Source organism: Anabrus simplex, chromosome 2 (genome assembly GCF_040414725.1).
Source record: "Anabrus simplex isolate iqAnaSimp1 chromosome 2, ASM4041472v1, whole genome shotgun sequence".
Lineage (NCBI taxonomy): Eukaryota > Metazoa > Arthropoda > Insecta > Orthoptera > Tettigoniidae > Anabrus > Anabrus simplex.
Genome location: NC_090266.1, coordinates 751,108,839 through 751,122,457, shown reverse-complemented (window position 1 = coordinate 751,122,457; position 13,619 = coordinate 751,108,839). Strand labels below are relative to the sequence as shown.

Sequence of the window (13,619 nt, the reverse complement as noted above, 5' to 3'; positions counted from 1 at the left end):
GATATTTGAATTTGTGGACTCTCTTTATTATTATTATTATTATTATTATTATTATTATTATTAGCTTCTTTTTTTTCTATTTGCTTTACGTCGCACCGACACAGATATGTCTTACGGCGACGATGGGATAGGCAAGTCCTAGGAATTGGAAGGAAGGGGCCGTGGCCTTAATTAAGGTACAGCCCCGGCATTTACCTGGTGTGAGAATGGGAAACCACGGAAAACCATCTTCAGTGCTGCCGACAGTGGAGCTCGAACCCATTATCTCCCGATTACTGGATACTGGTCGCACTTAAGCGACTGCAGCTATCGAGCTCGGTTTGTTAGCTTCTGTCCTATTGTATATAACATGTGTTCTTTATTGTAAGAGATTTGCAAACCGCGCATACTGGTGTGTGTTAAGTCTCTTTGGTAATCTATGTTGCCTGTATTAATGGATGTATGTTAATTTGTGACTAAAACTGGAAAGGAAGTGGCTGTGGCCTGATTTTTGTAAATTTGCTTTACGTCGCACCGACACAGATTGGTCTTATGGCGACGAAGAGATAGGAAAGGGCTAAGAGTGGGAAGGAAGCGACGATGGCCTTAATTGAGGTACAGCCCCAGAACTTGCCTGATGTAAAAATATGAAACCGCGGAAAACCATCTTTAGGGCTACCGACAGTGGAGTGCGAACCCAATATCTCCCGAATGCAAGGTCAGAGTTGCGTGATCCTAACCGCATGGCCAACTCGCTCGGCGTCTCTATGTTAGATACCGTTCCAGTATTCGCCTAAAGCTCAAAAGAAAACCCCTGGATGGCCGTGAATAGAATTTTAATATGCCGCTACTCATTTATGTTACCGGACTCTAAAGTCACTCCGTACCAGTTCCTCAACTCAGAACAGGAATCGAACCCAGGCCAACTAGCAGAATGTTGTCCTTTAATTTCTAACCCCTAGACCAAGACGACAGGCTGGGCAGAATAATTTCAAATAAATTGCCGCCCTTAAACATTTTTATGTTGTATAGGACCTTTTGGCCACGCCAATATTCAGAAGTATTTTAAAGCTGATCATTTACGTTGATAAGTACAACAGGCCAGCCCCGTAATAGACAGCATACCTGTTACCAGGAGGCCCTGCATGCAATTCCTGTACTGTGCGGCGATTTTTATTCTAGACTGAGGGCTGTGAGGGGATTTGCTCAGTCTCGAGACACAAACTGAGGAGCTGTTGATATGAGAGGCAGCAGGCCCGGTCAGGAAAGCCAAGCCTGTGACATTTCTAGTGACTGCAGTCCATCTGGCTGGGCAGCGGTCGCCTTGAGAGGCCAAGGACCTATTGAGTTTGTGTTTGTTAAGTTTAGCAGAGGGAACTTCCGTCAAACCACCGAAAATTCAATATGTTCTGCGTGTGGCAAATCCTCCTTGGAGGCAGATAGTTTCCAACCGGGAATCTGTACTTCCGAGCGCTACCCTATCCGGCACTCGCAGCGGGTATGGTCGCCGTCCGTTAATGCCGAGCGCAATACGCAGTTACCCAAGGTATAGCCCAAGAAATCTCTGAAGACGTACGTTCAAATAGCAGCCTCAAAAGCTTTCATTGATTCAAACTTCTAAGTGCTCTTTGGCTGAATGGTCAGGGCCTTAGGTTCAGAAAGCCCTGAGCTCGATTACCGGGCGGGCCGTGGAATTTACCGCGTCTGGTCAGTTCATCTGAGTTTGAGACTGGGTGTTTGTGTTCGACCTAAAATACGGTATAATATAACTTCGCTGCATCATGTCAAATCGGAATTAATCATTACATACCCTAGTAAATAAGTATCTTACAAAACGAATATCACTAATACAGTACTTGTCAGAATACCGAGCTCACTAGCTGCAGTCGCTTAAGAGCGACCAGTATCCAGTGTTCCAGAGATAGTGGGTTCGAACCCCACTGTCGGCAGCCCTGAAGATAGTTTTCCGTGGTTTCCCATTTTCTCACCAGGAAAATGCTGAGGCTGTACCTCAATTAATTCCACGGCCGCTTCCTACCCATTCCTAGCCCTTTCCTATCGCATCGTCCCCACAAGACCTATCTGTGTCGGTGCGACGTAAAGCAACTTGTAAAAATACTTGTCAAAATACAAATTGTGTGGTTAAACAAGACCGGAAACGGATTAAAACTTTTTTTATGTATCCGCGTACAACAACACGGTTACTTTATTGTTTCTGCAGAGACCAGTTTAGAAAACCTATAGCCACGGTCTCTATTGATAATCATGTTATTGTTTTTACGTCCCACTAACTACTTATTGACGGTTTTCGTAGACGCTCACGTGCCGGAATTTTGTCCCGCAGAATTTCTCTTACGTGCCAGCAATTCTACCACACGAGGCTGACGTATTTGAGCACCTTCAAATACCACCGGAGTGAGCCAGGATCGAACCTGCCAAGCTGGGGCCAGAAGGCCAGCGCCTAAACCGTCCGAGATACTCAGCCCGGCTCGGTCTCTGTTAGGTAGACAAAGGCCCGCTCTGTCTGAAGAGGATGGACGTAACAAGCAGAAAACGTCCTGACAACTTCTCATTCGTAAAGTACTTTTTACATATAATTTTAGAGTAATTACGGTACTCACCTGAGCCCACTTCAATAGCGAAGACACTTGGTTGGACTGATTGCGCATGCCCTCGCAACTTCCTCGGTCCACGGAAGCCGTAACTCCGATAGTCCCTTTGTTACCCTTCACACCACAGAGATAAGCTGTCGCCGTGCACGCTGAATCAGCAACTTGCGAGTCGACACAGTACGTCTGTAAAGGACAAATGAATGAACAAAATGGTATTAAAGAAATCAACTAGTCCCTAAACAACACAGTTGATATTGTAGGAATAGTCAGTCCCGCTCAGCATCTCACATGTCCACAAGCTGTATATGTATCGAATAATAAGTTCATGCATCACAGTTAAGAAAAAAAATGTTTGTTAGTTAGTTAGTTAGTTAGTTAGTAATGTTTTATTTTGGCTGGCAAGATTAAGGTCTTCAGACCTTCCCTTCCATCTAACCAGGCACTGAAATATACATATACTACATTGTAACACTTTACAATAATCGATTTAATGAAAAATGAAAATCCACAGCCTGTTTCCAGTCATTCGACCGGGTCAGGAATGGAATGAATGAAGCCCCCAGCTAGCGGCGAGGATAGGAATTGTGCCGGCTGCCGAAGCCTGTCGCACTCCTCTGGGGCAATGATTAACGAATGACAGATGAAATGAAATGATATTGGAGAGTGTTGCTGGAATGAATTATGACAGGGAAAACCGGAGTACCCGGAGATAAACCTGTCCCGCCTCCGCTTTGTCCAGCACAAATTTCACATGGAGTGACCGGGATTTGAACCACGGAACCCAGCGGTGAGAGACCGGCGCGCTGCCGCCTGAGCCACGGAGGCTACAATGGATTTAATACTAATTAAATTAATAACAATACGAGAATTATGAGTATTGCTTCCGTGGCTCAGGCGGCAGCGCGCCGGCCTCTCACCGCTGGATACCGTGGTTCAAATCCCGGTCACTCCATGCGAGATTTTTGCTGGACAACGCGGAGGCAGGACAGGATTTTCTCCGGCCACTCCGGTTTTCCCTGTCATCTTTCATTCCAGCAACACTCTCCATTAACATTTCATCTGTCAGTCATTTATCATTGCCCCAGAAGAGTGCGACAGGCTTTGGCAGCCGGCACAATTCCCATCCTCGCCGCTAGATGGGAGGTTCATTCATTCCATCCCTGACCCGGTCGAATGACTGGAAACAGGCTGTGGATTTTCATTTTTAAGAGAATGATGAGTGATAAGGTTAAATGAACATGAAATAAATTAGATATAATAAAAGGATAAATTCTTAAAACTAATATCCTACATGTAAAAAAGAGGTAGTACATAAAGTTTAATAACATTTCGAAAGTGTTACATATCTGTAAAATACCTGAAATGTTCCCAGTTCCTTTATTAAATGCGCTTTTATTTCTTGGACATTCTTCCAATCACTGGAGCTCGATTTTGTTTTAAAAACCAATTACGCACCCGAATACCCACATCTGGGGTATTCACAGGACTCAAGCCAAGCGGAGTGCAATGCAACGACCTCACCCTGGGGGAATGGCCTTATTGATCATGGTAACCTCAACCTTCCTTCCTTCCTTCCTTCCTTCCTCCCTCCCTTCCTTCCTTCCTTCCTTCCTTCCTTCCTTTTCCTACCGCTTTTCCCACACCTGTGGGGTCGCGGGTGCGAACTGTGTCGCACATGTGGATTTGGCCCTGTTTTACGACAGGATGCCCTTCCTGACGCCAATCTTAAATGGAGGGATGTAATCACTATTGCGTGTTTCTGTGGTGGTTGGTAGTGTTGTATGTTGTCTGAATATGATGAGGAGAGTGTTGGGACGGACACATACACCCAGTCCCCGAGCGAGAAGAATTAATCAGAAGCGATTAAAATCTCAGACCCGGCCGGGAATCGAACCCGGGACTTGCTAAACCGAAGGTCAGTAGGCAGAAAATTTATAAACGAGTCGGTCATCACGGTAATTTCAACGCCTGGTACGTATTTCTGCATATGTACATCTCTACATATCTGTGAGACGCTTGAAATGTTCCCAGTTCCTTTACTAACTTTTCTTTCATTTCTTGGACTTTCTCCCAATCGCTGGATAAAGCCCAGTGTGTATTAAGCCCAGTTTTACGGCCGAATGTCCTGCCGGATACCAAGTCAATATGGAGGGATGTATTCATTATTATGTGTTCCTGTGAACATTGGTAGTGTGGTATGTATTAATAAATGAAGAACACAAACGCTAATTCCTTGACCCACAGGAATTAACCAGACGTCACTAAAATCTCGGGCCCGACTGGGTATTAAATCTAGCACCCTCTGAACACCTGGCCACTATGCTGCTCGTTCATCCAAGGCCCTGGACAGCTTTTTTGCGATGTAACATTTTGAATTCAGACTTCTCACAGTCGTGTTTGTAGTGAACTCTGCAAATGCGAAGCTAGTCAGCCAGTAGTTTTACGTAATAGTTGACATAGCGATCAAAGCCATAAAACTTACAGTTTTCAGTCGAACCCGAACCATGGAGAGATTATCTCATTTCAAAAATTGCACATGTACTGGTCGGTATTCGAATCGCAGCCGTCTAAGTGAGAAGCCAATGGCAATGTGACTCTGTAGTGGCAAAAATTTAATATATACAACATTAAGATATGTACAAATCGAAATCCTACATAGGCCTTCTTTAAAAATTAGGAGACATGCTTCTTATCCTCATTCTTCTCGGCCTTAATCCCAATTCACTGAAGTCGGGACTTAAAAATTAAAAGACAGTATCCAATTTAAATCATCTCTATTACTTAACAGCTCCAACAAGATAAAGTAACTTTCTTAAATGTGTCAGTGGTATGCAGATAAGAAAGGTTAATATTCACAGCATTGCCTAGAATGTAAGTTTCAGTTAATTATAATACACTGACACAGTGATGACGACCGAGCTCGATAGCTGCAGTCGCTTAATTGCGGCCAGTATCCAGTATTCGGGAGATAGTAGGTTCGAACCCCACTATCGGCAGCCCTGAAAATGGTTTTCCGTGGTTTCCCATTTTCACACCAGGCAAATGCTGGGGCTGTACCTTAATTAAGGCCACGGCCACTTCCTTCCCACTCCTAGCCATTTCCTGTCCCATCGTCGCCATAAGACCTATCTGTGTCGGTGCGACGTAAAGCAACTAGCAAAAAAAAAAAAAAACAGTGATGACGACGACGAGCATATTCTTCTTCTTCTTCTTCTTCTTCTTCTTCATATACAGGTGGTGGGTGCTAACTATGTCGCATTTTGTACTTGGGCCTGTTTTACGGCCGGCTACCCTTCTTCGCACTAATCTTAGATATAGGAATGTCTACACTATTGACTATTCCCATGTTTTTTGGTAATGTGGTGAGTTTTGTGTGTGTATGAAGAGGAGTGTGTTGGAACAACCATAAACAACGATTTTCCGAGTCAGAGGAATTATCCAGACGTGATTAAAATCCCTGACCTGGCTTGGAATAAAATCCGGGACTGCTTGGCCCGAAGACCTCGACGGGCAATAATATAATTATTTTCTTTCTTTCTTTCTTTCTTTCTTTCTTTCTTTCTCTCTTTCTTTCTTTCTTAATCCGTTTACCCTCCAGGGTCGGTTTTTTTCCTCGGACTCAGCGAGGGATCCCACCTCTACCTCTCAAGGGCAGTGTCCTGGAGCGTGAGGCTTTGGGTCGGAGAGATTAAACTGGGAAGAAGGACCAGTACCTCGCCCAGGCGGCCTCACCTGCCATGCTGAACAGGGGCCTTGTGGGGGAAATAGGAAGATTGGAAGGGATAGACAAGAAAGATCGAAGGAAGTAGCCGTGGCCTTGATTTAGGTACCATCCCGGCATTTACCTGGAGGAGAAGTGGGAAACCACGGAAAACCACTTCGAGGATGGCTGAGGTGGGAATCGAACACCCCTCTACTCAGTTGACATCCTGAGGCTGAGTGGTCCCCGATAAAATTATACCAAAAACCAAACCCTATGGCACGACAGCCCCGAAGGGCCATGGCCTACCAAGCTACCACTGTTCAGCCCGAAGGCCTACAGATTACGAGGTGTCGTGTGGTCAGCACGACGGATCCTTTCGTTCGTTATTCTTGGCTTTCTAGATCGGGCCGATATAAGTATACAATTAATTAATTAAAACACCAATTTGTTGGCAACAGTCAAGGCAGATCGTACTCTACCGAAGTAAGTGTAATGGATTCTGCATTATATCTTGGCTCCATAGTTCCATGTGCCACCACTGAGCTTCCAGCTGTGCAGGGAGTCAAGATATACTTATCTCAGTAAGAATACGCGGGGATAGGCTTTTGAATGGGTAAGTGTAGAAAATACAAATGAGGAATGTTTGTTCAAAAGGTGCTATTTCCACTTCAAAATAAAAATTAGTATTTCTTAAATATGCATTGCAGTAGTTGAATACTATCGAATGTCATGATTAGAGACGGGAATTTGCCTATTTGCCTGTTTTATTCCTGTGTTCAGAAACGTAGGCTTTTGAGATATAAATCCGTTTTAGGGTCTTTATAGCTATATTTCGTTGGATTTATTGTGCTTATAAATGCCTATTTCAGGGGTTTGTGCCTATTTGGAGTATAAATGCATATTTGATGCCTTTTGACTGTGTTACGGGGCTACCTGTGGAATGCAGAGGTGAAAGAAGGTGCGGGCTGGAATGGGTCTAACTACAAAGCTGAGATATTGAGTAAAATTGCATTAAAGGTTATATTTTCAAAAATAGCAAAACAATTTTCACATAAAATTTCAGATTTTAACAAGTTACAACAAGTCAAATCAGGTACAATACCAGGAAAGCCAAGATTTAGAGATATCTTAACAATCTGGGCCACGAGCCCTAATTTTTACAATTTCTGAGCACTCAGCTCACAACCACATATTACCAAAGGGCAGAAATCCCCTCATTACATGGAGCACTTGCTCCCACCTAGCACTGTCAGGCCTCCTAGAGGCACATATCCAAATACAAGAAAGAGCTGACCCGCTCTCAATTTTTCAAGCCTATCAAAGGCCACAACGGACTTTACTATTAACTGTCCTCAAGGCACACTTACAAAGAAACAGGGGTATCTTGTACCCAACCTAATGGGCCTTAGTAGAAAAATAATAGGTTAAGTTAATGGCCCGCAACACCAAGTAGAATGGAGGCGAGTACTTGCACTCCTACATGAAATCTTTAAAACCTAAGAGTCACTAGGCCGATGAACCAGGGGCTATTCCCGAACTATGGAGGTGACTCGTATAAGAAAATTTAATACATTAAGGAAGGAAAAGTTACCAAAACGTAGTCACCTCAAGGCAAAAGTGAAGAGGAGCTCGAGAGGGTAAAGCACTCTCTATCCCTGATTTACAGTTAAAGATATATGAAGTTTTACAAAAGTGACGGCAATTTACATGTTTGAAGATAGGTTACATAATGAAGGTTTCGGACCTTCCCCGAGGGTTAAACTGCTGAGCTAGCAAGAAAATAAGGATGTTAAACATCCATTACCTTTGTGAAGGGCTGCTCCCCGAAGGAAGAGTCGCTACCCGCCCCCTGCTACACTTCCATATACTAGGCTAGATGTTGTTCGAGTGGCGGAGAGCCAGGAAAATCAGCAGTTTTTATACTCTTGGGGAAGATTCAAGACCTTTCAAGAATAATTAAGACACACCCACAGTCGTTTATTGGGTAGCTTATAGTTACACATCCAAATCGAAGAAGAAAGACACGATTGGTCAAAAATTAATTACAGAAATTATGGATTGGCAAAGTTCAAAATTGGTGGAAAGAAAAGATTTATATTGCCAACCCACAAACGAAAGAACGAACCTTAGTAAAGAACAAACTTATGAATACAAAATTTCTTCAAATAAAGTTCTTCCACTTCGCACCAGGGTGCATGGTCATAGTTTTTTGTAGAGACATCTATCAGAGACTGTCCACACTTCTTGATTAATAGAAAACAAAACAAGTTGAACTCCACACAATACTGACAACTTCGTAATCACAAAATTTACGGTAGTGACATCTTCTGAGAAAACTTATGAGTTGATACAGTTGTTAAAGTTCAGAGTTTCTCCTGTAGAGGAGTACTTTAAGGCGGAAAATGTAAATGTGCGGCGTAGAGGTGTACCAGCCAGTACAGACTGTATTTAAAAAAGCCGATTTTCTTACAGTGCAACTTCCGAAAAAAAAAATCGTGAATTCTATTACACTTCTGCCAAGCCTTCGCGAAACACAGGTTGCAGAGCCAAAGTAGCCCGGCTAGGACGATGCTACAGCGTGTTTTACAAGGTTGCCAAAGCTATCTTTACAAGACCAGGCCAGCGGAAAGACCGTTGATCTGGATTGGTGAGGTCCGGTTAGTAACCGGTGTGTTTGGGGAGCGGGGAGCAAAGAGAGTCTGAGGGGCGTAAGCTCCCAGGTTAACAAGCCTCTAGCATCCCCTCTAGAGTCTTAGTAAATTGTGACAAAAATAAGGTTATGGGCGCATGTCACGACAATTTCAAATTACGCGGTTTTTAATTTTCAACGAGGGTGGCGGCCTTGTGGGCACACATGATGCAGGATCCATTGCAGGCAACGGAATATAGTCTTCATTACAGCTGACCTGGCTGACCAAAGCTGGCGAATAGAAACAAATAAAATGTTCACAAATCTGAGATTTATAGTGCCTCCATTTTCATTCTTATTCTTCTTGTTTCCGAATTTGGCCGCCTATGGACCGCATTGAACCTAAGACCTTCTCTTCTTCTTCTCCTCCAGAACCTCTTCATCCTTTCACTTCTAATCTTCCTTTCTTCCTCAGATATGACCAAGTTGGGTCTACATTTTGGTGGTTTCTGCTGGAATGTTTGGATGCTGTACACTCGGCTTCTAAATTATTTTCTGTTGTGAATCATATCCATTGTACTGTAAGTCCACTTTCTAGTGCATCTCTTTTTACCTCTTCTGCCCACTTCGTCTTAGCTTTTAGTCCGGTGATCTACTTAAATATTTTCTTAATTAGCCGTTTCTCATCCATTCGTCCTAGATGCCCATAGAATTTTAGCCTTCGATTTCGCATGGTGACAGTGATTTTTCGGTGTATTTGTAGAGATCATCATTTTCTTATTCCTCCACTCCTCATCATCATTTTTCTGTGGTCCTAAAATTTTCCTTAAGATTCTACTCTCCTTTTTTCGAGCTCTTGAAGCTCACCCTTTTTATTCATTGTCAGGCTCTCTGAAGCGTAGAGAACCTCTGGCTTTACCACTGTGCTGTAGTGTCTAAGTTTCGCTTTCATTCTTATATATAAGTAAGAATGCTGCTAGGGCCAGCTTGGTGGGTCCTTGGCAAGCATAGAGGATGGCTCTCTCCTCTACGCTACTCCGATATCGTTTCACGTATTTTTATTATATTTTTCACCCGCTGAATTCGACACGATATTGCCAAATTATAACTGAAAATCCTCGAGGACATATTTCCATGTAAATTACTACTTCCCTTGTTCCTACTTTACAGTTTTGTACTTCCAGAAGCATCGTCTCTAATAGTCTTTTTTTTATGAAACAAAATAATGCATGATATATACTAAGCATTATTGACAATTATCCCAACTGTAGAGACTTAAGATATAGGGGCAATGTAATTTATGTCAATTTTATTATTTATTGGATCAAATGTGAGAAAAATACCACATAGATCAACTTAGAAATACTGCGATGCATCTGATACGAGTACAGAAATCTATATCAACGCAACCTTTCTACCAGTCCACTTCGGGCAGCGACCAACAACCATTTCCTTCAGACCTATGCACTGCAATGTTGGGAGCTAATATGCCCTGCATAAACCGGAGCATCTTCAAATTTCAACAAGCTTCGCGAGCAATCACCAAGTTGGAGAAGAGTGGCATGCCCCTGGTGGAGTCGTTTAGGATTGTAGAAGAAATCAGGGGAAGTTTTGTCCGAACCTCTGGGAAGGCAGCCGCTGTCAGCGAAATAAAAACCCAATGAAGTGATTTCATTGAAGTTTTGTCCAGTCACTTCCTGTGATGTTGAGGGATCTTTCTCTCAGTACAAAAACATTATGCATGAGAGGATAACAAGTTTTTTTACCGGAAAACATTGAAACGTTGCTTGTAAATTCATTTTATAGTAATGAGTGTGTTATTAAATTTTAAGTAATTTTTCCATGCCTATTTTACACGTTAGTGCCTACTTAAATGCCTATTTTGGCTAATTTATGAGCCTATATGACTGCCTATTTTAACTGTTTTTAGTGCCTATAATTCTCGTCTCTAGTCATGATCAATCCAGACCAAAAATAAAGATGTATTTCCTTCAAATTTGTACCATACCCGATCATAGTAAGTTTTGTGTGCCTTTTATTATACGTTTTATGTGTTTTAATCGCAATATTCATATGATGAAAATAGCGCTCTTTGAATAGACACTCCTCAAATGTCTCTACTCCAATAGTACGGCCAAATGATTCCAAATACTCAAGAGCAAACCCCAATAACACGGACTACCACACGACAGAGTCGATTACTATCATGTCTCTAGCTCATAACTGAAACAATGAGGATAATAATAATTCATTTCATGAAATCGGCATCTTTCTAGAGCGCAGAATTGATTCAGATTAGTCCATATTGTAGTGAACCCTTGAACTTACCATTCCATCGTTGGTCGGCCACGGCTGCTATAGTAGAACAATTTAGAACTCTTAAATCTTGGGTCGTTGCGGGAATAAATTCGGTCACGATCTTAACCAAACGATGGGGTTCAGAAGAAAGCCTAACTACTTGAAATGAGGAGCAAAAATGTGCTTACTAACTTTTATTAAACTGAAAGAGCACGATAACATCGTTAATTTAATATGCATTCTTGCCACAAGAATATAAAAAAATTTAATTATTGATTTTTGAAAAGTTCCAAACACAGTCACATTACATAACGTCACTTCGTTTCTTCCAATGTCGAAGAGTTGCTTCGGAGAAGCTAATATGTTAGTGGACAGCGAAACTGAAAAAACTGAAAAAGGGAAGACCTGAAAAACGGGCGCCTATTATTCCAAACGAGAACTGAGAGTTAATCCACACGATCCGTGGAAAATCTGACTTTCAACAAGTAGAACGCCTGATTTTCTCTTAATTAAGGTTATCCACCAGTCAAATACCCTTCACGGATACGGAACATCCGCCGAATGGACCCTTAATCGAACCAAACTGACTATCAGTTGCTTTGGATAGGTTGCGAAATATTATAGGAAAGCATGGTGTTCACTACAAGTTAATGGCATCATTCACAATTGAAATAAAATTCCACCATGTATTTGTCATTCATGACACCCTTAAGTGATAAGGTAGTCCCGATGCGAAACGTGCATCACCCCAAACGGCTGTTCGGAAGGAACCAACAACAACATGATCCGGGAGGATCTTACGTTAAGTCGTTCTAAAGGAACAGAACTGCGAAATGCAGGAAACACTTACTAATCATGCATTTAGAAGAAATGCCAAACACTGAAGTTAATCAAAAAGTGAAAAGTCACTTGAAAATATTATTATTGAACCGATTTTCAGGTTAGAAATGGGTTTATTATGCTTAATAAATTTACCAGTCCACGCTAAAATTTACTACAATTTTAAGGAATTCTTTCCCTTGACAACAATGCTACCAGTACAGATCTCTCTATTTACTGTCTGTCCCAACACACTACTGGTAAAGTGATTACTTACTTATTCTAACTATGAATACGAATGAAAATACGACAAGATTAAAATATAAAATAAAATTACTGGCTGACGAATCGAAACCGCATTCGCAACTCAAGTCTCATTCCAAAACACTGAGTGTCAATAATGCACACTATCAATGAAAACGGACGTCAAGACGAGGAAACAATAAAGTCCGTAAAAAAAAATTAACATCTCGAAGTCATACAGCTTAACACGCACGAAGAAACACAGTAAAAATATAATCTAGATCGGGTCGATGTCCCACACTTGGACAGCCCTCGTTTGTCAACAGCAGTCCCGTTATCTCAATGAGAGCTTCGCATAGACCCTCTACAATAAATCATATCGCACTGTAATGGCTACCTTCAACCAGGCCACTTCACAAAAGAAACAAAAGAAAAAAAAATCTAAACTGAGACTTGAGTGTGTACAGCTACCATCCCAGACCTATCGTCGGGCTCACTTGAAATCTGTACACCCTAAACCTAATCAGTATATACATGATGCCTTCCAAGTCCTATCGTCGGGCGTGACCTAGGACGTCTCATCATCAATGACTCCAAGAATAAACACGTGACGTCCTAAATCTATCGTCGGGCGTCAAAGTGGGTCGTACTACGTCTCCCTTAACATATCAGGCGAAATGCAATTCTCAAACAACTCTGATATTTAACACTAGATTTCGTCAAACAAATACGCACGACGGAACCCACGTCTCTATTATCAAATGAATGCAAGTCGAAATACAGCAAGTGTCTACCTCTCGAAAAATACAGTAAGTGTCTACCTCATTATAATATGTGAACTCAGAAATAAATAGACGTGACGATCGGTTCTCCACCTCGAACGCAATCTCAGCCCGTGCACTGACGTGTTAGGGAAGCAAATGAAAATTCCCAACACACGGGTACCCTTTTAGTGGACGCCTTCAAAATAATAATCATCACCATCGCATTCGAAATTCTCAGATCGCCTATCATCAACTCCAACCATCTTATCCATGACCTCTCCAATGAACAAATTAAATATAACCCAACCGTGTGTCCAGAGTGCTCTTTGATCCTGAAGATCGTTCATTCTCTTATCATCCATGCGGGCTTTTCGTAACAAAAATCACTGGATGTGTACTGCCCAGACTTTAACATTTTACAAGAGTCGTTTTCACTTGGAATCTTTCTATAAATTTCACAATGCTTCACATCATAGTCATCTCAAATTCGGATTGATTGCGGAAAACAATACAGCCTGTTTCACACAGCCTGTTTCTAAATACTTCCTCTACAAAAATACAACTTGTCTCAA

General features: G+C 42.1%; 1 protein-coding gene across 2 annotated transcripts in view; it reads right to left on the bottom strand.

Annotated features, from left to right (window-relative positions):
* LOC136864435 (membrane-bound alkaline phosphatase) overlaps positions 1–13,619 on the bottom strand; it is a 194,727-nt gene that overhangs the window by 72,065 nt on the left and 109,043 nt on the right. For both annotated transcript variants that reach the window (XM_067141427.2, XM_067141426.2), the window contains exon 4: positions 2,601–2,774. In XM_067141427.2, coding sequence (XP_066997528.2) covers positions 2,601–2,774 — 174 coding nt within the window. The remainder of the gene's footprint in view (positions 1–2,600; positions 2,775–13,619) is intronic.